At 41.2% G+C, this 26037-nt stretch overlaps 1 protein-coding gene across 1 annotated transcript in view; it reads right to left on the reverse strand.

Moving 5' to 3' along the window:
• DOCK10 (dedicator of cytokinesis 10) overlaps positions 1-26037 on the reverse strand; it is a 226471-nt gene that overhangs the window by 38673 nt on the left and 161761 nt on the right. The window contains exons 25-39 of the mRNA XM_045030918.1: positions 22977-23046; positions 19133-19246; positions 17638-17709; positions 17362-17508; positions 13652-13735; positions 10363-10459; positions 8429-8473; positions 7779-7954; positions 7546-7662; positions 6132-6243; positions 5181-5302; positions 4979-5093; positions 4226-4292; positions 3439-3486; positions 2641-2742 (exon numbers count right to left, since the gene is read on the reverse strand). Of these exons, the coding sequence (XP_044886853.1) occupies positions 2641-2742; positions 3439-3486; positions 4226-4292; positions 4979-5093; positions 5181-5302; positions 6132-6243; positions 7546-7662; positions 7779-7954; positions 8429-8473; positions 10363-10459; positions 13652-13735; positions 17362-17508; positions 17638-17709; positions 19133-19246; positions 22977-23046 (1488 nt within the window). The remainder of the gene's footprint in view (positions 1-2640; positions 2743-3438; positions 3487-4225; positions 4293-4978; positions 5094-5180; positions 5303-6131; positions 6244-7545; positions 7663-7778; positions 7955-8428; positions 8474-10362; positions 10460-13651; positions 13736-17361; positions 17509-17637; positions 17710-19132; positions 19247-22976; positions 23047-26037) is intronic.

The raw sequence follows: 26037 nt of genomic DNA on the forward strand, positions 1-26037 counted from the left end.
TGAGTTTTGACTTGCACAGTTAGCACATGATCAAACCTTCAGAAGGAGGGGAGGGACCGTTACCCTCAACCTTCCCCCCTGGTTTCCAACCCCATGCCCTACTATGGAATGGGAAGGAGGTTTATTCCCTGAAAATCACAAGTTTTCTGAGAGCCACAACATTCAGGAGAGCTGCCAAAAGCCATCCAAGTGGAGAGTTTGTGCCTCAGGACTCCTACCCTGACCCCCCGCAGCTTCCATTTCAACATGACCCTCTTTCTTTAGTAGACGTGAAGGCCAGAAGGTACCAGTATGACAAGCTAGTCTCCTACATACCACACGCCAGGAAGATTTACCTGCATCAACCCCATAACTTCTGGCTGAACTAGAGTGTGTTGTTTAGAAAGACAACCAATCTTGTCTTGTGCAGTCTTTAAGGACTTCAGCTGACTGAGAATTTACCATGTCCAAGTTGTTCCAATGGTAAATTACCCTGACTGTGAAAAATATGGGCCTTTAAGCTGTGCTACCTAATCCTCTTTTTGGGGGTGAGGAGGGGGCTGGCTGTATGGTGAACAGAATTGTGGGAAAGGGAGCAGGATGCCACAGATGGTGGCTCCACTCCAACCCCATCATCTCCTGTCCTGCTCTCCCAAAGAGTGGAGTCCCATCTCCCCCAAATACACACAAGCAAAGGGTAAGCTTTGCCCTTACCTTTTCCCACCAGGAGTAACCTGCCCAAGAAGAGGCCTTTCCTCTCATGGACATGTAAGGCAGAAAAGGCCTTACATGTCCCATGTAAGTGGACAGAAAAGGCCTTACATGCCTTACATGTCCCATGGGAGTGGAGTCCCATCTCCCCCAAATACACACAAGCAAAGGGTAAGCTTTGCCCTTACCTTTTCCCACCAGGAGTAACCTGCCCAAGAAGAGGCCTTTCCTCTCATGGACAAGTAAGGCAGAAAAGGCACTAACAGTTTTAGCAATAAATTGAGCATTTATGTCTACTTTCCTCTCAACTAAAAATGTCTCTGATTTGTTGGTAATTATTTGATTATATTACAAATATTTTTAGACTTTCAAAAGCGCTCAGTTCCCTTTCAGTGGCCAGATTTTTGCTACCCAGCATGCTGCAAATCTGGTTCCAAGTGTCGCAATGGGAACTGCTGTGTGAAAATCTGACCCCAACTGTTGAGCACTTGAAAATTTTATCCTGAGTTACTTTGAAAATCTGGCTCCACATTCACATGAAAATATATTGTTGGTCAGCAAACATAAATAAATAAACATACATCTTCAAAAGCAGAGTGAAAGTTAGAAGGGTCATTGAAAAGTAACAATATTTTATTTAAGCAACAAAGAATCCTGTGGCACCTTATAGACTAACAGACGTTTTGCAGCATGAGCTTTCGTGGGTGAATACCCACTTCTTCAGATGCAAGAAGTCTTGCATCTGAAGAAGTGGGTATTCACCCACGAAAGCTCATGCTGCAAAACGTCTGTTAGTCTATAAGGTGCCACAGGATTCTTTGTTGCTTTTACAGATCCAGACTAACACGGCTACCCCTCTGATACTTGACAATATTTTATTTCTCTCTTAACATATGTCTCTGCCATTCCTTAAAAATATTTTTACAGCCAAAAGGGCTAAATGCTGCATTGGGAGGATGCAGACTGTAGCAGTCGCTTAAAACAGCTGCAGCATGCCTCATTCATGGTGGGTTTCTAATTTTGTATCACCATGCTGGTTCTCCTGTAAACGTGCAGCAAAACAATGGCCTCTTCATGCTTTAATTCAAAAGCACCATGCCAGTTCCAGCTGTGAAATGAGATCAGTGCTTATTCGGGGGGGGGGGGGGGGGGGGGGGAGGGGAAAAAGGAATGCTTCCTTTTCCTCATGTTTCATTTGTTCCAGCCATATGCCATGATATAGGCTTATGATGTTGGGCATTATTGGGTTTGAATAAGCTGCGCATAGATAAACAATTTTATCTGAAAAGCACAGAACGGTGGGAATACAGCCTTTCCCAGCCTGCTCTTAGACAAAGTCTACAAACCACATAAAGTGAGAAATTCACTCCCTTCAGTCCTTCTCTCCTGTCTTGGCTGCTCTTAGGGTAGCTACCTCAGGCCATTCAGCCCACACCCTTGATCTTCTTTATCTAGAAAGCCACTCCCACTTCCCTGAGGTTCAGATGAGGCAATAAGTCACCCGTCTCGAAGAGTCAACAGAACCTACTTAACCTTTCCCCAGCAGGAGCAAAGCCTGGTAACATGGGAGCATATGTTATAAACACACACACTGATTTTCCCCTCATGTGGGTATTAAGGCTATTACTACAATGCACATTTTACTTCTGCCGTTTATTCAGATGCCATAGGATAGAACAATTAAATTCAGCTTAAAATGTACAATTTACTGATTATTTGGAGAAAAAAGACCAGGAAAAGGGAGCATACACCTAGCTTATAAAATGGACACGATAATAAATGACTACACTACATGTAAATGTGGAAGTAACCAGATGGGGGCGAAACATAGCCACCCAATAAGTGGCACTGTAAAGGGGTCTTTAGGTGGCTGTAAATGAGCTTTAGCCCCTGTGTTTAGACCTATTTTGATCTGAATTTGGTTTAAGGTGTTAAAAGCTTAATAATTACCATTGCGGCAGTATACCAGATGTCTGACAAGATGAGTTAGATCCTTTAAGCGTTCCATTATTCTGGGTGGCCTGAGCAAACTTAAAGGCAGCAGCTATTTTCCTGTTAAGAGAAAATAAACGTTAACTCTGTTATGGTATGTGCCTCTGATCAGGTCATGTCAGTGAAAAACACAAATGTACCTGGCAAAACACGATACAAAGCATGAATTGGTTAATACAGCAACTCTACATTTTGTTGCTGAACATATGACAGACAGCAAAGTTCATTGTTGTAGCATAAAATGAAAAATGAAGCATCATAACATGGTGAAACAGAAGTGCACGTTTCATGCTTGACAGCTGGAAAAATGATCTCATGCTCTTCAGTATAGTGGGCAGAGACAAATACTAGGGGCTGGGGAATCTCAGTTTCTAATGCTTTTGAAGCATTCATGGATGCATGATAGCACCGTTCCCTCCCAGTTCTATGGTGACAAATAGAAGGATCTGTTTGTTCTTCTCTGGCATTTGCACTCAAAAACAAGATTGGGAAAACCCTAATATGATAGTCTAACTACTACAGCTTCATGCACTATCACAAGTAATCCACCCGGTTGCCTAGGAAAATGGCTATATTAGTTGAGCTCCAAACATTCATAGGATTAAAAAAAAAAAAGTGTAGGTCAGCTACCATATTTAAGAATGACGCCTCCAGAATGAAATTGATATACATTAATGACTTTTATCTGAGTGTTAATCCCCACAGTAGTACTTAAAATAATAATGTCATCTACACTGTATAAGTAAAAATAATTACCTTATTATATTTCGTTTTCCTAGATATCTGAAATTTTGCAGGCAAACCCTGAAAGGCACAAAGTACATTTTGTAATGATTCTGTTTAGTGACATCAACATTTCAAAAATTCTGAGTCTTGATCTTTTTAATAACACCCATGATAAATCCACCACTTTGTTAGCAAATGATCCAAGATCTCCCAGAACTCGGGAAACAGAAGGGGAGACTATCACTTCCATTCTATTATTGCCCATCTCTTCTCCCTGGGTTTGGGATTCCTGCATGGTGAGGGGGAAAAAACTGTGGGGATGTCTGCAGGAGGACAGTTTCTCCACCAATCTTATGGAACTTTTGTGGCTAAGTAAATGATGACCCAGTCAGTTCCATCTTACTCATCTTTCCCAGCTGAGCTGGTTAGGGGGTTCTGGGTTCAGTTCCAAGCAGGGAGCCTGCAGGAGTTGTGCTCAGAAGGAGCCACAGGAAATTAGGTCAGGGCTAGGAGCCCATGGAATGTGAATAGCTCTGGAGGAGGTTTGGGGAGGCAAAGGCCTTACTTTTCCCATGAGGAAGAGGAGTGGCAGCAAATCTCAACCCCAAACAGGAGAATTCATACAAAATTCTGTGAGGAAAACCCCAAAGAGTTTCCTATCTTTTCCCTGGAAATAGCCAACATAAGGATGATATGGTCTTTAATCATTAGCATACCTGAATTTTATCCCAGAGAGTAAAACATACTATTACTACAGCAGCTGCTAGAGAACAATATTATTTAACAAACCAGCAAACAAACCAGAGAGTGAACTTACTCTAAAATACTGAAGAAGTCCGCTATCTCTGTGAATGGAGCTCTCTGCCAGTAGGAAATCAATGTATCTGGAACCAGACATCAAAACATAGGAATTTAGCAATTATTGGAAACTGAGGATCCAAAGCCAACTGAAGACAGTGAAGAAATTCTCTCTTGACTTTACACTAAGTTAACACGGCATGCTTCTTTTGGCTGCATGCAGAAGATGTGCTCGAGAAGCCCCCCCAGCACAGGTTTAATAGCAGTGTAGACAGTGAGGCATGGCTTAGGCGAGTAGAATACAGACAAACCTGATGTGTGGATCTGTACTCGAAGACATACCCTACATGGCTCTCTACTCATCCAAACTGCACCTTCCCGCTACAATGTAATCTTGTAGTGTCCCACAAGGAACGGCTCTGGCAGGGGGAGAAAGCAGGGAAAGGCTCCTGCCACAGGGAAGAACTATGGCAGCTCCCTGCTGCTGGAGCCTTTCCCCACTGCAGGCACAGACTCCAGCAGTGGGGAAAGGCTCTGGCAGCAGGGTGTGAGCCTTTCCCTGTTGACTCCCTCCTGCCAGAGCCTTTCATTGACACATGTAGCTGTGCACCCCAGTGTGGACACAGCCTGCTTGTCACTGCAGCGTGTAGCCACACACATCCCACATGCTGCTGAAAGCAGTGTGTAGCATAGACGTAACATTAGTGAGGCCCTAAGGATTTTATAATATTACAAGTAAAAAAAGTGCTTTTTAGGGATTTTTTTTTTTTACCTTCTGAAATTGTTTTCATAATGTGAAGGAAACACATAAGAAGGCTTCTAGTTTCAGCCTGATCTAACTTGTCGAAGCGAAGAGTTGATCCAATCAAAGACAAAGGTCTCGCAATCTGCGGGATTGGAAACACACTGGCTTATTGAGCATCAAGACAGACTTTTTAACTCTAAGAATTGTTTTCAAGTGTTTACGCATGTACCTTTTCACAGGTGTCAGTTCTCTCACTGTTTTTTTCATTGGTACTTGGGTTAGACTCAAGACTTGCTAAGGAAGCTCTGGAGTCAGCATGGTTTGCTGCAGAGATAGCTATTGATGAAAAGGCTGTAAACAAAAGTCACGGCAAACATGCTAAAATAATACGTATGGATACAAAAACTAATAGTAATAATGGAAAACCAAAAATATGTTGTATGTAAGATGGACAGCTTTGGACTGTTTACCTCTGTCATGAAGCTACTGGTGACTACATTTGGTACTGAAAACATGCAACAAGTTGAATAAAATGATACAGTTTTGCTGTTATTCATGGCATTAAAAAAACCCATGACTTTTTATGAAGGCCTGATTCAAAGCTCACTGAAGTCAGTAGAAAACCTCCCACTGACTTCAGTGAGCTTAGAAATGGGCCTTAGATGAAGTAAACAAAAGTAAGTTGTGTTTCTTCCCCTCCATTATATTTTGAAAATATAAAAATGCTTGCCTTATTAAAAATTCACACCTGCAGTACAGCATGTAATGACTTCTTCAGAGTGTGACTTTTTGATGTACCTAGCATACACTGTGAAGAAAGTGGCAACTCCCCATTCCATGGAGGTTTTAGAATTACAGGAGAATCTCTGTAAATATTTTTAAAGCATGAGGCAATTGCAAGAATACATTAGGAATTAATAAAACACTAAAGGCAAGGTTGGCATCATCACGAGAGGCAGTACAATAAGGAAACCAACAAAAGTAGGGTAGCTTCAGAAGAAAAATAAAATGGATCCAAAAATATGGGACAGGAGAAGAAACACAGGATCACTTGTTTCCCTGTATATCACATAAATGGGTTAATGATGATATTCGTGATGCAAGATACTTTTCAGCAGAAAGCACAATGGGGTGAAATACACAAAAATCTCATTCTGTGTTATCAGCACTTCTTTAGTACCTGCTATAGAGTTCAAGACATCTTTGGAAAAAGATGTATCCACAGAGTTTGCATGTTTCATTGCTGTTTGACTCTGAAATCCTCCCGCAGTGCTCAAGTCATCTCTAGATCCCTGCATTTCAAAGTGGGCAAAAACAAGAACTCAGCTACATAATAGCACTTTTTACAAACTCAAACTCAGCCTGTCATTAATTTTATAATTACAGTACATCTGATCCAATCACTTAGACACTGAGCTTAAAAACCTACTTTCAGCTGATTAGACAAGGCAGCCAGAAGAGATCAAGGCTTACCATAATACACTGAGTAAAGATGTGCAACATGAAACCCACTCATAAGCAGAGTTGCATATGACAGATCAAGTCTAAGAATGTGTTTGCTTCTTAAACCACTTGCATAAATGTCAGAAAAAAGGGCATTTTAATATTACTAGCAATTATCAAGTGAAACAGGTTGGTTTGCTGGAAGCTGAGGAGGGCCATAGATTCTGCAGACACTTGCTCCTATTTTTGGAGACTGAATACGGTCATATAAATAATACATCTAATCTCCTTAGGGGCAGATGCAGACCACACGTGCATTCTTCTAAACAATACTCCTACCAGGTGATTTATAGAGTAGTGCTGGGATGGATTCTGATCTGTGCTATGCAGGTGTAAATTCCAAGAAAGTAACTCCAGATTTCTACCAGAGCAACTGAGATCAGTATCTGGTCCATTGTGATTAACCTGAGATGCTGCTACCCCATTTCTCAGCCACTGATATTTGGTCAGTGAATGCTGAATAGAGATAAACTAAGATTATAAAAAGCAGCTCTCAGACCTCTCTCTCAGTGCCTTTACACCACATTTTTTAGTATGTTTCCCACAGATCAGATCTTGAACCTCTAATGGACAACCAAGGCCCTGATCCTGCTCACTTTTATGCATGTGTTTAAACTTATGCATGTCAGTGTTCCCATTGGCACCAAAGGAATACTCCTGTGCATAATGTTAAGCAAGTGTTTGTAGGGTCAGGACTCATGGCTGTACTGAAGTGGTACAGACTTCCTGCCAGGTCTTCTGCTTCTCAGGAGCCAGAGCAGCCTCACCACTAGAGCCATGCAAAACCAGCACTGCTTTTTATGAACCTGAACGTGTGGGTGTTGTATGGAAAGCTGCCACTAATGCCAACTCAATATGAACCCCCCTGCAAATCTCTCTACCTTCCCCACCCTCACCTCACCCTTCACTCCCATAGTTCTCATGATGTGTCCGCTCCCTTCTTGATTGCGTTTCTAGAACTCTAGTCTGAAAATCTTCAGTCCCCTTTATATTTGTGGGTGGACTCTCCTTTTGATAATGCTAGAGGAAGTAAGGGATATCAACAACTACAATGATTCATATGAAAGTTCTGAAAAATTGCATTAAGTTACCTGATTGGATGTATTTATATTGAAAGGAAAAATATCCTTCATGTAAATCCTTGGCAGATTGTCCAAAAGCATACCATAGAGAGGCATGTACAGATTTGCTATTTGTGCCTGTTTATCCTAAGAGAGAGAGAAAAATCCAAAGAAACAAATTATTGTAAACTGGGGAGTGAATAGTATTCAAATGTATTTCACTGCATGAAAATATTAGTGGAACGAATAAATAACACACTTACCTGATCTGCATATCGATCATCAAATGAATGTTTTGCCATTAGGTTTTTAAGCACAGCCAAGGCTAAGTGCCTAATATCCTGGTCCTCTTGCAGTGCATAGCCAACTTCCCGAAGCAGCAACCCAATTAAGAAATGTTTATGACAAAATTCATTGGTCAGGGTGTATTCTGGAATATCTGGATCAGAACAGACAAGGATCTCATTTTATTTTTAAATGAACGATGTTAACATACATTCCAGAAATAAAGATTTTGATAAAAATTCTTCAGGCAGGCTCATGTGTGAGTTTCAGAACAAATTAACAAACATCAATAACAAATATTTCTTAAGATCATGCAGTTTGTATAATTTATAAATGAATGATGATTTACATATATTGTTCTTGACATCTGAGGTTCTCAGAGTAATTTACAAACATTAATAAGTCTTCAAACACCCTTTTGAGGCATAGCATCTAAGTATTATCCCCATTTTATAGCTAAAGAAACTGAAACACAGAGATCCAAACATCAGATGATTTAAATGACTCCCCCAAGGTACCACCACAGTTCAGTGATAGAGCTGGGAATAAAAATAAAAACTCCTCACGCCCAGTTTTATGTGGAGTGCTAACACTCCACATGTAGCACTGTAAGAAATTAAGCTCTTACCTGATGCATGATATTCCTGCGTTGATTCTGAAGGTGTCACAGAGTCTTGATTTATCATGAATAAAAAAGAAAAGAAAAGGCAGGAATCATGCATTTTTACTAAATCAAATTAATGACATTATGATGATGTGTGAAAAGTATATTTCATTTTCTTTCCCTCTTTTGATGCTTGATCCAAAGCCCATCAGATTCAAGAGAAAGGTTACTATTGGCTTTAATGTGCATTAGAGTAAGACCTTTGATAATTGTCTATTTCATTTAGAATGGATGCATGATAAACATAGGGTTTTTTAAAATTCAGTTTGGCATAGTAGAATAGGTAACTATGAGATACATTTCAGTTTTTTTTTTAAGAGTACTCTCTCTACACAGGCAGATTTTCACACTGCACTTTTGCCAAGTCACCCCAGCCAATAGTGCTGGATAGGAAATTCTTGCAGAATAATGTAGAAACCAGAAATCATGGTGTTTGATCCACAAGATCTACATTGGCAAAAGTGACTTTGGCTGGAGGCAATTCAACCAAATGTGAATAAAATGCCACTCTTCTCCTAGTAAAATATTAATGCAATAATAATGAATAATTAATACTTTACCCTCCTGTAAAGCCTGCTATGTTAGTCTCCCAATAGTTTATCACCAGAAATGCATTTAGCTTCACCACAGCTCTGTGAGGGAAGTACTACATTATCCTTTTGCTGATGATGAAACTAAGACACAGAGGGGAAAATACTCATGGAAATACTGAGTAGCTCCGCCTTCAGTGGGAGTTATACTCATGCTCAGCACCCTGCAGGATCAAATCCTAAGAGACTTGCCCCAGGTCAGCTGGGAATAGAGCCTCAGGTGAAATCCAGGTTTAACTAAAGTCAACAGCAAAACTGCTCAATCATGTGCTTTAACCACAAAACCAAGACTACAGAAGTTGTTCCAGATGTAAAGGACGGTGGGGAGAATGCTCCTCTCTTACTCTGTTTTGCAGAAATGGCCAAGGAAGCATAAAAGATGTGGAGATTAGACAGTGCATCATAAGGCCTCTTCTGCCTTAAACGGCGCTTTACTTGTGATATAGGTGACTCTCACTTGTCAGTATATATGTCTATACGAGAGTTTGGTAAAGGGGGGGAAAGGAGTACTACTGGCCACAACTAGGAGGCCACATTCAGAACACCATACACACTGAGTTTAGCTTTGAAGGATAAGTACCCTCAGCCTATTGGTAGTGAAACCTACATTTCAGAACGACAGGTTGTTGGGGATCTACTCCCTAAGGTTAATCAGCTCATAGATACTAGAGACACAATGGCTTGAATGTACATTCACCAGAATGTACATTCACAGGAGCAGAAGAGCCTTCCACCTCCGCTAGTTACTGCTCACCAAACCTCACTAACCCCAGCTGAAGAGGATACAGCTTCCATCCTCCTTCACAACTTTAAGTTCCTTCTTTTCTGTTGCATCTGCTCTCAAACCTCCTCCTAGTTTCAGACGTCTCTTCGTGCAGTTCTCATCTCTCAACCCAGTTTCAGTTTAGTACTTCTCTCTCTGCAAGCACTCTAGGTCACTAAACCAACATTTCCGTTAAATGACCCACTTTAGAACTGGATTTGCAGGCATATTTGGGATGAACAGAAATAAAGATCGACCTGGAGAAGAGCTCTGTGTATCTTGAAAGCTTATCTCTTTCACCAACAGCAGTTGGTCCAATAAAAGATATCACCTCTCCCACCTGGTCTCAGAAATAAACAGACGTTTAAACTGGGAGATCTTTCTTACCCCTTGTTAACATCATATCTATATCCTATTCTCTACTTTCATATCTAATGTCTAGATGTTATTCTTGGAGAGTTTATAGTACTACCCATACTAATTGGCCTGAGAAATATGTGACAATTAATACATCTCACAAGCCAATATACAAGGTGAGTTATTACCTGGAATGTTTGCAGATCGTATGGGCAGGCACAAAGGAATAAAGTGTTCATGGTGACAAACTTCTTGAAGAAAGTCAAATTTGTACTGATATAAAATCTGAAACACCACAATATTAAATAATTGGTATGGACTTTAATGACAACAGGAAACAAGGTTAAAAATTACATTAATATTTCTCTCTACCCCAAAATCATTCACATCAGCCACTGAAAGCTAATGGTCTGTTATGTAATGCTATAGTACAGAATAAGATAAAAAACTTAGTTCCCCCTCCCCCACATTTATATTAAAGGCATTTGTCATAACCATGCTTGCATTTTTTGGTGGATTCCTGAAATTTAATTTCACACTGATTCTGTATGACTTTAACTAAATGACACATTTAAAGCAGCTGTCACTTTAAGACCATGCACTGGCTCCCTTAGATGGCATATGCTGTTACTTAAACTCTTAGGAGGTATGATGCATCACCTCCACTTCACATAATTCAAGGCTGTAGCAATCATTTCGATAGTCTGTATCATTCACTGACCCAGCACTATGTGCTCACTCAAAAACAATAACCTTACAATGCTTTTGTGTGTTTCCTTTTCTCCTCACTCTTTTAATGAACTGAGTACCATGCTTTGGTAGTATTAGGCCTGACGTCAGTGGTAAGTCTTTTCATTTATTTCATTGGGCTTTGGATCTGCTTCATACTGCTTTTGATAATACACATCATCAACTCCAGTCATTCCTTTCAATTGGTAATGGGAGGGCTGCTCATTAAAGTGTTATTGTGTTTTAAATGGGCATTGATAGTATAACAAAGTTTATACAAAGGGAACTATAAAAACTATAACAAGGAGAAAAACTAATTCCCATGTTGCTGTGTGTGTGCATGTATCAGAGCATTTTAATAAGAATGAATGCTGTGTAGCAACAATATTTTGCCTTTCTATAGCACTTCCTATCCAAAAGCTCCAAGTGCTTTGCGACCGTTAATGAATTAAGCTATGCAACTCTCATGTGAAAAAACTATTCCCATTTTATAGATGGGAAACTGTCTTGCCCGAGGTCCTACAAGGAATATTTAGATTCGTTTCCTCTTCCCAGAACAATGTTCTAACTCATAAGAAACTATTTCCCAGGATGCAGTCGGACCAATTCATCAGAGCAACAATAAGCTGATACTACATCCCAGTATCTGCATGTATCTGTAAAGGCCCAAATCTTGCCCCTTCTTAAAGGGTGTGAAGGATCCATGTCACAAGTGTAATCTTTTCATTTCTGCTGAGCAGTAGAGCTAGGATGCCACAAGCACAGAAAAGGGTCTAGACCAAAAAGGCTGGAAACTTTTTGTGGCTTAGCTGAACTTTTCAGAACTTGTCGACTAGAGCTGGTAAGGAATCTTCCATTGGAATGATCATATCTCCATGATGCACCCTGGTCATGGTCAATCAGCCACAGAACTGGGCTGATAAAAGAGAATGGGGGCATGAGTCACTTGAATTAAAACTCTAGTGAGGCACCACAGCAGCTCATGGGAACACAAATAAACGTTAAAATGAAACATTACAATATTTCTGAATCCAAATTTTTTAATATTTTGGCTTTTGGTCCCAATTCAGGATAAAACAAACGTCAAAATATTGAAATTTTCAATGAATCAGTTCTACCGTTGAGTTTCATCCACACCTAGAATAAATTCACTTGATGCAATGTTATGTACTGACACAACCACATATACTATTTCTTCAAATAGTTAGATGTACAGTTCAACTTTCTAGAAGACTGGGATCAGCATATTTTTTGTAAGTAAATAAGCAGTTAAAAACCAAAGTACGCAAGCCGATGAAAACTTAACCTTGCTTCAAAACTGAATGACTGGCTCTTGTTTTGCTCTCTAGTTACAAAGCAAGACAAGCCAAGACACTGAGGATATTCTGGTATTTCCTCAAAGTCATAAGAATCTTTATAACTCATTTTATGCATATTCTTTTTCATTGGCGTCAAGTCTCTTACACTGGCACATCTGTCTTGGCTCCTCATTGACTCTACTTTCAAATGTTCTCTGGCAGACTATTTGGAAAGGAAGCTATGCTGTAAATATCATACATACATTTATCTTTGAAGATGTGCTAATTTCTGCTATACAGACTGACCAATCTCCAGTAATGAACTGCTCTGTTAGCCATTAACTGGATGTTTTAATTAAACATCTGTTTTAATTAAACATCTGTTTTTGCTGCTGAACTGAACTGAAACACGTGGAAACAATTTTCAGATTTTATGGAATTCTTTGCAGATTTATGATCTTAATATATAACACAATAACTAAGGGCCTGATTCTGCAGCTGTTCCTCTGTTTATGTGAGAGATCTGAGTCCAGCTTGATGTAGTTAAAAAAAATTGTGAATAATTTCACAATCAAAGGCACCAAGTTTGGTTCCTTATAATTCATAGGGTCATCTTATTTATTTAGATCACTACTGAATATTTATGAAAAAGTTCATGAATCATTAAAATTTCACAAACTTTTGCCAGATACCAAGAGCGCACTGTTTATTATTTGCTACTATCCTGCATATATTTCTCTGATCCAACCATGGAGCAGAAACAAAACCATCTCACTTATGCTATTAATCACACCATATAAATAGTGAAAAGTTGACCAGACCAGTTTGTGATTGAATCACCCATATTTTGAAAATTATTGGTCAAGCTATTTCAGTGAGTATTTACAAATACATTAAAGGAAAATGAGCATGCAGTTCACAAATGATTCATTAACCTAAAATAGGGCTAGTGTCATGATCTTGGAAGGAACTACACATGGGTTGACCTGTGTGTGTCAACAGATTCCCACTGAAGTTCAGTTGAGTTCTGCACAGACATAGAAGTCCAGCTATATCAGGGGCTCACAAACTGGGGGTTGGGCCCCCTCAGGGGGTCGCAAGGTTATTACATGGGGGGTTGCGAGCTGTCAACCTCCACCCCAAACACCGCTTTGCCTTCAGCATTTATAATGGTGTTAAATATATAAAAAGTGTTTTTAATTTATAAGGGGGGTTTCACTCAGAGGCTTGCTATGTGAAAGGGGTCACCAGTACAAAAGGGTTTGAGAGCCACTGAGCAAAGTGAAGCTCCTTGCAGGATCAGGACCTAAATTTGTAACACATTCTTTATAGTAAGTAATTTGATCAACTCTACTTCTGAGCATGGAGTAACTACAGAATGGATTGTAAATAGTTTCACCCTGAAAATACTCTGCTATCAAGTCACCTTTAAAAAAAATATAACTCATACCTTGTGGTCCCCTGAGCTGAACATGCTTACATAGTTGTTGACCATCTTAAATACAAATCCACGATCCATAAATGTAAAACAGCGCTAAGGAAAAAAATAGAATGTTTATAATTATATATCTACTACCAATAGCACAGGGCCAGATTTACCAGTACAGTCTGTCTGCACTGTGCCTCTCCAGTGATGTGTGGCTGAAATTACTACCATAGTGTACAAGTAATTAGGAGTGAGTTTATCTGAGGAAATAGCACTTTAAATACTGTAGCACTCAATAAAGGGAGGTAGCACATGATGCAAGCTGAGCTAAATATTTGCTTCAAAGCAATGATTCTTGAATCCAGCCAAACAACTCTCTGACTATGAACTAGGTTATCTCTCTGGGAGCAAATACTCATGTCATTACTCTATGTTATTATGAGAACAGCAGCTTGATGAGGCCAAATGGTTGGGAGAGGTAAAGTTTGTTATAGTGCTCAAGCCACAAACAGTTCCTGATATTCTTCCCCAGAGTGGGACAGTCTTGCACGGTCAGTAAGGACTGTAATCCTGGGGACCAGGTCCATCACACAGATCACAGATGCTCTTGAACTGTACAAGAATAAAAAAACCCCAGAGTGTATAGTACATGGCATTCAAATCTGGCTGCTGCAAAATCTGGTCTGGAGATGTCAAGCCAACTCTTTAGTTTACATAATTTGTTATGGCAGACCAGAAAAAAGCAAGGACCAGATAATTCTGATTGTAGCATAACATGGCTTTATCGCTTGTTCAAATATATAACATGTAAAAATAACAGGCAGAACTGCAATAGTAACACATGTGTTATTCTGACATGAAATACTGGCAAGCAATGTCACCCTCTCAGTGACGTAATGCATTGGGTAAATAAAACTCATGCCAGCTAGGATAACAGCAGATAAGGTTTCCACACAGCACCTGAAATGGAGACCATTTCGGAGGACTGCAGATCTATTATTTATTAATTAAAGTGTGCCGAGAGAGACTATATCCTCCGTATTGCTGGTTTTCTTGATAACTTCACAGGAACAATTTATTTCCAGTATATTTTTTCCAAGAGCTGTGTTTCAATCTGCCTCAGAGAGATTCACCCCTTAGTCTCAGTGTATGTTGTACAGGACACTCTATATGTCACTACAGGGATCGGCAACCTTTCAGAAGTGGTGTGTCGAGTCTTCATTTATTCACTCTGATTTAAGGTTTCATGTCCCAGTAATACATTTTAATGTTTTTAGACGATCTCTTTCTATAAGTCTATAATATATAACTAAACTACCATTGTATGTAAAGTAAATAAGGTTTTTAAAATATTTAAGAAGCTTCGTTTAAAATTAAATTAAAATGCAGAGCTCCCTGGAGCGGTGGCCAGGACTCGGGCAGCACGAGTGCCACTGAAAATCAGCTCGTGTCATAGGTTGCCTACCCCTGTGTCGCTATGTCACAAGGTTTTTATTGTTCCTGTCCCCAGCTGTCCAGTTATGTAATTAGCCACACTGTGTCCTAAATGCTAATTCTTCCCCACCCCATAGCTAATCATGAGATCACTGCAGATACTGGAGAATGTCAAAATGATTGTGGGATACAGAAAAAAAAGGAATCTTATTGCTACTCCCATCCCATAAGGGAGTTACAAGAGGAATGAATTGGTCTATCAAGTAAATGAAAGAACGCTGCAAAACCCATCCTTGGGCAATCAGAGAACAATTAGCACAAAGGCAGATAAATTACTTCAGATTGCTTTACTTATCCACTACATACATTAGAGAAGACTATGGGTAAAGTTTTTAAAACTGCTTAAATGAGTTAGGCATCTAACCTCCACTAAAAGTCAATGGGAACTGGGTACCTAACTTATTTAGGGCTTGTCTACACTTACATTTTATAGCGCTCTAACTTGCTGGCTCAGGGGGGTGAAAAATCACCCCCCTTAGCGTAGCAAGTTTGAGCGCTTTGAAGCGCTAGGGTAGACGGGCTCCGAGTGCTGGAAGCCGCACTCCCAGTGCTCAGAGCTAATTTCCTCGTGGAGGTGGATTACCAGGAGCGCTGGGAGACCTCTCTCTCAGCACTTGCGCGCGACCACACTCGCACGTCAAAGTGCTGCCGCGGGAGCGTTCCAGCGGCAGCGCTTTGAAGTGTCCAGTGTAGACATACCCTTAGACACTTTTGTTAATTTCATGAGGAGACAGATTTTTAAAGGTATTTACGTGCCTAAAGATGCAGACAAGTGTCAAGTGGGATTTTCAAAAGCAACTAGGCACAGAACTCCCACTTAAATCCATGACTGACTTTCAATGAGACGTGATCTAAATCACTTTTGAAAATGGGACATAGGCAGTGCTGACAATTTTATGCTTTGCTCAGAATAGCTACTATTTAGGTTCCACAGACAAAACTGATGAGGGATTGTGATGGCAAAAATCATTGTTGAATTGTGAAAAAATCATCATTCATGACTGGAACACCTGCAACTTTTCCTGAGATGAAATGTACATATAATTACATGCTTCAGCAGTTTACAGAATACTTGCAATATTTAAAAAGGTGTGTAAAAGCTGGCTACTTATCCTATTATGATAGTCACATATTATGGTCACTACTTCAGTCTTATGTTAGATCAAGAAATTATAATAGCCTGATTTTGTAACAGTTGTTCCATTCATCAATATACTTCTCCTTTACTCAAAAGTTACATCCATGAGCTGTACTGTTTGCCAGTGTGGACCCTTTGTGATGAAGACACACCAGACAGCTATAAGAGAGTGGTCCTACTGGGTTCTGGAGACGTGCCACTGAGGACAAGCCACTGGGGAGCAGCCACTGAGCCCGGGACGCAAATAAATATGGGGGACAGCAAAGAAAAAAACCAGGGACAGATGGGAAGGTCATTAAGGAACCTGAAGAGGATACTGAGCAGAGAACCCCAGACAGGGCTGACTGCTCTTTGATAAGAGGGTGGTAGAAGATGGATATATCAATCCTAGAATGGTCAAGGCCCTTTTCTCTATGAAATGAAAAGAGATTACCTCAGGTTAATTAGGGACACCTGAGTCCAATTAAAGGCTGCCAGAGATCTTTAAAAAACCCTCTTCTGGTAAGATAGTGGGAGGAGGGACAAGAAACAAGCTGCAGCAGGGTTAGGGGCAGCAGGGAGAAAAGGATTCTCCTAGGTAGAGAGCTATTTCCTCCTGTAGGGGAATTATTAAGTTTTCTTCTATTTGGGGAAGGGCTGGTGAGCAGAATCCAGCGTAACAAGTAAGTGCTCTGGTGGGGGAAAAAAATGTGTGTTCTGGGGGTTTTTGCTTAAACAATGACTCGGGCCTACCCTGAAGCCTGCTTTGTAAATACTCTAAATAAACCCACAGTTAAGAATAAAAAACTTCCAGGGTAGGATTTATTTACTCCCTGGGGAGAAATGTGGAGGCTGACATGATGAAAGAGGAGCCTTGCCACATCTTTTATCAGGACAAATATGTACAAGTGAGGCTTTTCTAGTAGATTTATATGCAGCCATTGGACTTCCTCAGACCTAAGAGCATAGAAACAATCGTATTATAAATCAGTGCTGATTCTGCATCTTCAGCCATCATTCGCTTGGATAGCTCTTACTCCCTCAGACTGGAGGTTTAATCTCCTTTATTCTTAATTAACTATGACTGAAGAAATGCATGCGCAGTAATGACTGAACAGCTCACCTTAAGAAATCTGGCAATGCTGTGGTTTGCATTTTTTGTTTCTTCAGGAGCATCTTTGTATTTCCAAACAACATGGTCGGACAAGTTCATTATCAGTGTATCTAATTCAGCCTGGAATGATTCTGGAAGTCTCTGAGTTCGAGGAATCTAAGAAAAATTCAGATTATTACTTCAGAGTAAACAAAGTTAGAATACATTTACTTTACATGGTTAAATGTATTTGGGTAGAAATTAATCTTAAAATTTAGTTTATTACATAATAATATATATTCTTACCTGTGTTCTGTTTGTATCAACCAATTGCTGTGCCACTGATTTTAAGATAATTGCAAAGAAGAACCAGGAATGCTGTAAAAATATTATGGAGAAAGTTACATGATAATATTAGTGTTGAAAAACAGATTATTTTGTCAGACAAGATGGGTGAGGTAATAATATCTTTTATTAGACCAATAGAAGCCTGGTCTCTCTGATATCTTGGCTATGATGACACTGCATAGATTATTTTGTGATTTTTTTTACATCTAAGAATTCCTCTTTAGAGGAATGCTCTGGAGTTCTCAGCAGTGCATATTGATAGAATCGAAAAATTAGAAAGCTTTACATTTCACTATGACAGTATTTAAGTCATTTGAGTTGAAGCCACACATCATCTTGCTGGATCTGGCATTTGGCAATTGTGATTGTGCCTTTAATAAGAAGTAAGGAGCGAACAAATGATAATTTCCATTCATATTTACACCTCTGTCTTAATTCATGCTTTGTGTGCAAGTAGATATGGCAGAAATACATGATACATAATAATTATAGTAGCATAACTGAAACCCTTCATAGAAGTCTCAGCAGATAGGTCAATGACTGAAAGGGCACAGAGAATATGTCCTAGCTGTCGTTTGCACAGACTGGTGGGCCAGTGATGGGAAGCTTGTCCCATGATATGATGGTACTACAAATGAACAGAGGACTTAAATCTCTAGTACTTTTTAGTAAAAATAAATTGACCTATTTAAAAGTGTAGAGTGTACCCGTATAACAATAATGACTTTGACGTTATTTAACAGCCATTTAATTTCTTGCATGTAAAGTACACTATGGGTCAGACTGTCTCCCCATTCTCCAGTTCATATCTGCCAGTATGGTGGTATACAAGAGCTAGGAACTGTCTGGATTGGGACAACTGAGAATCCCCTTGGTGTGGGGAAGTCCTCAGCTGGGGAAAAAACATCATAGCTAGCTCTTACATGGGTGTGGAGGATATGCCATATGTGTGTGGCCAGAGTGCTCTCTCTCTTATTGGTTATTTAAAACAAAAAACATTGGCAGCTCTTCATGCTTATCAGAATAATTATCTTTTACATTTAGCTAATTACAAATCAATAGTAACTGCATTAAAATCATATTATTTGACTATATATCCTATTTATAAATATGTATCTAAGCTGTGATTCCTGGCACCATTTGTGAAGTTAAAAAAAAAATCATTCTTAATGATCTGACTCACTGTATTGTGTAAGAATTATATTTCTCACAGTGGTTGAGCAATAACAGAAAGGAAATCCAGCAGGAGGAATTATACAATGTAAAATACCACGTACTGTGCAATGGCTTATGCTGAGAATTCACAAAATTACAGCAAGAAAGCCTGATAAAGCATTATTATGGGCTTTGAGATGTGCAAAGCGCATCGGGGAAAGTGAAAGAGAGATGGGAGCTGAAGCAGAAATTGTACTAATATTGAAAACATACTAATTTTTAAAACTGTATTATTCACCTTTAAAACGTGTTTCACTGTTGCTTGATCATTTGATTTCAAAAGACCAGTCATGTTCTTAGCGAGCTCCTCATGGACAGTCCTTTCTTCGAATGACTTGGTCTTGAACACATACTGAAGAGAGATCAATAATAGAACTGTAAAAACTGCTAGAAATCCCAGAAACAGATAGTGGTGCATAAGGAATGCATCTTCTAAGAATAGCTGTGGTGCTGATCTTTGCCTGCCAAAATATCTTGACTGAAAAAAAATTAATTGACATAAAGCTGAACAGCAATGGTACAAAAACTCCTCCGATTGAATCTGACTTTTAAGCAGTACTCCCCATAACTTTCAACTTGATTTGAATCAAAGGGAATTTCTGCTTAAAAATCACTGGCATGATATAGATTATTTTTTTCATTAGGCCATCAGGCATCAGAATCTGCTTCTTTTGAATTCCCAGAAAAGGAAGAACAATAAACCTGTAGGGGAAGAAAGGAGGGTTTTCAACCCACCTAATCAGGATCACATTTCCTTTGTTCCTATCTTCCAATTGCAACAGCTTACTTGGTAGCAATTCTTCATCCTGAAAGGGTTAGAGCACCCACTAGAATGGAAAGAAGGGGAACAGCATCCCCTTCCAGGTTGTAGCCCAAGGAACAGATTTCCTCTGCCACTAGATAGCTCATGGACATAAGTCAGATATTTGCTACTAATTTGTTTCCCTCACCTATTGTTTTAACTAATACTTTAGTGAAAGAATCCATTGGAGTCTCAGAAATAACAGCAGCTTAATTTAGTTAATTATTAGAAAACATCTTTTTCAGCAACACTAAGTACAAACAGCTAAAACAAATGATACTTTTAAGTAGCATTCCTATTAAATATTAAGTCTTCTTGCTGCAACGGACAGCTCAACACCTAATTATAGAGCTGGGTGGGGAGTGGTTTTCCCATCCTGCAAGTTTCAGCGCCATAAAACGCCAGTGTAGACAGTGCACCAGCGCTGGTAGCTACTCCCCTCGGGGAGTAAGCGGGGGTGAGTGTGTGTATTAACAGAGCTGGGAGAGCTCTACCCCAGCGCTGGTGCCGCAACTACACAGCCACATTCAAGTGCTGCTGCGGCAGTGCTTTAACGTTGCGAGTGAAGACATGCCCATAGACCCTGATTGAAGTTCCTACGTCTTCCACATCCTAGGTGAGTGCCCTAACCACCAGGCTATTGGCTATTTTGGCTTTCTCTAACTAGCTGAAAATTTCCTGACCTGCTCTACTTAAGTGGCATGAGTTTTCCCAATGGATCTTGATGCATCCTGGTTTACTTATATAATGATCAATCTAGAAACTGGTATTTGAACACCTCAGAATCTTTAATGCATTTAACCTCACAACACCTCTGTGAAGTAGGGAAGTACTATTCCCCTCCTCTTTTTTTTTTTCCAACAGATGAAAAACTGAGGCAAGAAAGGGCTAAGGGTCAGATTTTCAAAGATATTTAGGTGCCTAAAGTTGCATATCAGTGCCTAATGGAATTTTACATGCATAACACCCATTGAAATAAATGATTAGGTGCTTTTGAAAATCCCACTGGGATCTGCATCTTTAGGCTCCTAAATACCTTTGAAAATCTGGCCCTGTGTGACTTGCCCAGGGTCATACAGGAAGGTTGTGGCACAACAGGGACTTGAACCCTCTCCCCCAAGCACTAGGTTAGAATAATGAGGAACCACAACATGTTTATGACTCGGTCACTGAGCTGAAGTATGCAATGAAAAGCAAAGAGCTGTCATTTACATACTGCAGCTGTGTTCATGGCAGTGTGCAATACAGCAGCAGCTATTTGCATATACACCAGCTCACAAGCTCATTTTAAGCACTGCTGAAATATAAAGTGTATGCACCCTTCTTTGGCTTTTCACTATCACATGGTCAGAACTGTGATCAATACAATATTTCAGTCCACTGTGATTTTAGACAATTCAAATGCACTAAACTGAAAGTTACATAGGACCATATTACACCACTACAAATCCAAATATTTCCATTAGACTCAGAGAAACTTTGGATTTATACCAGTGTAACTGAGATCAGAACGTGGGTCATGGAATGTTGAAAAATATCCCTTATAAGGACATAAAGTATATTAAGACAAAGTATGAAGGCATTTTGCATGTTGTGGAAGTTAGTTCAGCAGCATTTAGCTTCACTGGACCTGAAAGAGTCTTTGGTTTCTTTCCTAGTAGAACTTGTCTCACATTTTCATTATTCTGTTCACGAAGATCTGAGAGTTTCAGTTCTCATTTTGGTTTCATTGGCCCTGAAGGGCAGTTTTTTTGTCTTTTGTGTTGCATAAATTTCATTTGGTAGATTACAGTTATTATTAGACTTTGTGAAAGCCTCCGTTGTTTCACGATAAATCAGAATGTCATCCACTAATTTATAAGTCTCTATATATGTCATTCAAACTTATTTCCATAATTACTGGAAGGGTGTGCCTTTCTCTTATTTTATATCTGACATGTTCTGTATCTGTTTGACTATCACTGAACATGAGTAGACAAGAAGAAAACCTCTATACATGGAGGAGTACAGGCAAAGCAACAATAACTTTTATTTTTCTCTTCTGACAAGTTTTAAATACTATAGATTCTCCTTTGTTCATTCTGAGATGAATGACTAAATGAATGAATAAATTAAGTAGGTACAAAAATATTGTGTATTAAATCATTACAGAGTGATTGATATCTCTGCAGGTGATTCAACTACACTGCCAAGTTCTTGATTAATCTAGTAATGTCTGGGTACAAATTTCCCAAAATTCAAGGAAGCGCTTTTGCCTTTTCCTTGTTCCTTAGGGTGGTTCCCCAATCTTTCTACTTACAACATACAGTTCTATACTAAGCTCCTCATCTTAGATTGTTACTTCAGCTAAACTATTTACTTCTTAGGTGTTTGTTGGTCTGTAGCATTATTAAGGGGTACTCGATGGATATTGGAAACAAAAATATCATTTTTTAAAGACATTGGGGTTTGACTTTCTCAATGTCATCACAAGTTCACTGAGATCAAAATACTAGCCTAAAGGCATAGACATATGCCATTTTCCCCCAAATGAGAATTAGATGGAAAAAACTGAGCAAGCAGTGCCCAGTTACAAAAATGTGCAAGGAACCACGCCAGAAAGTAAAATATTTCACATCCCAGAACCAGGTACAAATATACAGTTACTTGGAGGAACAAAAGATATCCTGAGAAAACAATAGAAGGCTAAGAATATATAACAGAAGAAACATACAGCAATCTGCAAGCACAAAGAAAAGGAACACCTCCTTAGTAAAAATTATCACTAAGCTTCACTTGTTCATTTGTAATTTGTTAAATGCTATTGGAGAAACATCTTGTATCCATACAATACACATGGCAGATCAGTATGAAGCAACAAAACCACTTAACGTGAATGCTGCAAAATACCTCATTGAACTATACATAAATCTATCAAACTTAGGTACTTATATAGCCCCCTACATAGTATCTGAGCACCTCACACTCGTTAGTGTATCCATCCTCCAAACACCACTGTGAGGAAGGGCAGTGTTATTATCCCCATTTTTACAGATGGGGAACTGAGGCTCAGAGAAGCTAAGTGACTTGCCCAAGGTTAAATACGCAGTCTGTGGCAGAGCAGGGAATGAAATGTGGTTCTCCCAAGGCCTAGCCTAGTGCCCTAATCACTGCACCATCTAGAAGGTCAAAAGGCAACTATCCAAATGCTGGAAAAACTACAAGAAAGTATCACAAAGAGAAAATGGAAATAACGTGCAACACACAGGAGATGATCAAAGGTCAGTTGGATATTTCATACCTTTACATAAGAACGGACACAGTATTCTAGTTGCTCTTCATGGCACTTGGCAACAATGTCAGTAAGAACCCTGGAAAAGAAAGATATTGAGCTATCTTGCAGCATAAGGCAGAAAAATATCCTTACATGCTTTACCTTATATCACACTTGTTATACATCAGATTCAAAATTACCCATTATGTGTCTGATCCATGCAAAATCCATGTGGAAAATCTTCTGTGCCCATGTGGAACTCATTGACTTCATGGGCACTACATGTGGGCACAGGAGTGGGTCACAATGGTGGATCAGGGCCTTACTCTAAAAAGTTACTGTTATTCTAACAAAACACACCCAGTTATAACAATTTTAATAGTTGTGATGTTGATGTTATTACGTTATTGGGAGATGAAACTACATGTTACTGGAAAACATTTCAACACTTATATGGATCTGGGAATATTATGAAGAAGTTACAATGAAGACAATTAGAAAGCGTGTTAATGAAGTTGAGAATCAAAGTCTATTTAAGGCTGTTGTGTCAGAATTTCTATTCTAACCTTTCAGGGGTTAGAACTCCGGCAAAGGGACTATTAGAAAGGAAGGGTTCAGTGGTGGGTTGTACTAACCCCACACCAGGCAAGAAGGGGTTAAAGAGTAGCTTTGGCTCAGGCATCCCAGCCCCATGCCAAACTTGGAGGAGGAGCCTTAAAAAGGGAGAGCTCAGTGCAGAAGGGCCCAGCCTGGGGCGGTGGACAGACCTCACCCTCAGCTCCCAGAAAGGAGAAAGCAGAGAGCCAAGCTACCTTTAGTTGCTTGCAAGCACAGAGCCGTAGGACAAAGAAGATGCTACTGTTAAATTAGTTTCCTTTCCGTTGTTGCCTTGAGAACTAGGACTAGCTCCCTTGACCCTGGGGAAGAGGCCCCTCCCCACCCCTCCCAACAATATGAGCCTCCTGAAGAGAAGGGGGGATAATGTACAGAGTAGTCTCTGGAAGAAGCAAGAGATCTGACCAGACAGACCTTAATCACTTGCTAAAAGGGTCCCTGGGCCAGAACCCAGCATAGAGGGAGGGACCAGATTCCTCTACAGCAGGGGTTCTCGCACTTCATTGGATCATGACCCCCATCTGACAAAGTTACTACAAGTATCAGGGTGTAGCCGTGTTAGCCTGTATCCACAAAAACAACAAGGAGTCCGGTGGCACCTTATCATAGAATACCAGGGTTGGAAGGGACCTCAGAAGGTCATCTAGTCCAACCCCCTGCTCAAAGCAAGACCAATCCCCAGACAGATTTTTGCCCCAGCTCCCTAAATGGTCTCCTCAAGGATTGAACTCACAACCCTGGGTTTAGGAGGCCAGTACTCAAACCACTGAGCTATCCCTCCCCCAACTGTTGCAGCTGAAGAAGTGAGGCTTTTTATCCACGAAAGCTTATGCCCAAATAAATCTGTTAGTCTTTAAGGTGCCACCATACTCGTTTTTGTTTTTTTTTAAGTTACTGCATGATCCCATGGGGAGGACTGGAGCCTGAGCCCCGCTGCCCTGGCTGTGGGGAGAGGAGGTGGGGTTGCCAACTGTTTAATCACACAAACCCAAATACCCTTGCCCCCTGCCCTGCCCCTTCCTTGAGGACCCACCCCTGCCCCACCTCTTCTCCAAGGCCTCATCCCACTCACTCCATTCTCCCTCCCTCCATCGCTTGCTCTTCCCCACCCTCACTCACTTTCACCAGGCTGGGAGGCTCTGGGCCGGGGGGTTCAGAGTGTGGGAAGGGGCTCCGGGATGAAGCTGGGGCAGGAGGTTGGGGTGCATGGGGGGGGTGCACGGTGCAATGTCTGGGAGGGAGTATGGGTGCTGAGGGGGGCTCAGGGCTGGGGGAGGAGTTTGGGGTGCAGGAGGAGGTGTGGGCTCTGGGAGGGAATTTGGGTGCAGGATGGGGCTCACAGCTGGGGCAGGAGGTTGGGGGAAGGAGGGGATGAGGGATGCGGGCTCCAGCTGGACAGCACTTACCTTGGGTTGTCCCGGTCAGTGGTGAGGAGGGGCTAAGGCAGGCTCCCTGCCTGCCCTGGCTCCATGCAGCTCCCAGAAGTGGTCCACATGTCCTTGCAGTGTGCAGAGAGGGATCTCTGCACACTGCCCATGCCCTGAGCGCTGACTCCGCAGCTCCTATTGACCGGGAACTGTGGCCAATGGGAGCTGCAGGGGCGGAGCCTGCCTTAGCCCCACTGTGCTGCCGACTGGGAACCACCTGAGCTAAGTGGGGCCAGGGGGCTCCGTGCACTGCCCCCTCCACGTGCCGTTCCTGGAAGCGGCTGGCACATCTCTGCGGCCCCTGGGGGGGGGGGGGGAGAGCAGGGGGCTCCACACGCTGCCCATGCCTGCAAGCAATGCCCTGCAGCCCCCATTGGCCGCAGTTCCCAGACAGTGGGAGCTGCGAAGTCAGCGGCGCGGGCAGCACATGGAAACCCCTGGCTCCACCCCAGAGGCTGCAGGGATGTGCTGGCCACTTCCGGGAACAGCACGGGGCCAGGGCAGGCAGGGAGCCTGTCTTAGCTCTGCTGTGCCGCTGGACTTTTAGCGGCCTAAAATCTCCCGATTTGGCTTCAGTAGCCTCTGGGAGATAGAGCCCAATTCCGGGAGACTCCCGGCAAAACCGGGAGGCTTGGCAACCCTAAGAGGCGGTTAAAACACAAGCCCTGCTCAGGGGAGAGGAGGCCGCAGCCCAAGCCCCGCTGTCCTGGGTGGGGGTGGAGCTCGGGCTTCAGCTTCAGCCCTGAGTTCCAGCAAGTCTAATGCTGGCTCTGGCGACCCCATTTTTGTGATCCACTTTGCAGTCCCGACCCACAGTTTGAGAACTGCTGCTCGACAGCCTCACTGAGAAGATTAGCCGGAAGGCCCCAAACACAAGAGCCCAGAAGGACTACGGGGCCTGGACCAGGCCCAGTGTGAGGTCCTGGGACTAATGGGTGAAAATCCTGTTTTATCGCAAAAAGAGTCAGACCAAAGGTGACCAGGCTGGAGGGCCGGGTCACAATGGAAAAGGAACCACTGGTGGAACTGGTTGGCAGGACTATAGT

Source organism: Mauremys mutica, chromosome 9 (genome assembly GCF_020497125.1).
Source record: "Mauremys mutica isolate MM-2020 ecotype Southern chromosome 9, ASM2049712v1, whole genome shotgun sequence".
Taxonomy (NCBI): Eukaryota; Metazoa; Chordata; order Testudines; family Geoemydidae; genus Mauremys; species Mauremys mutica.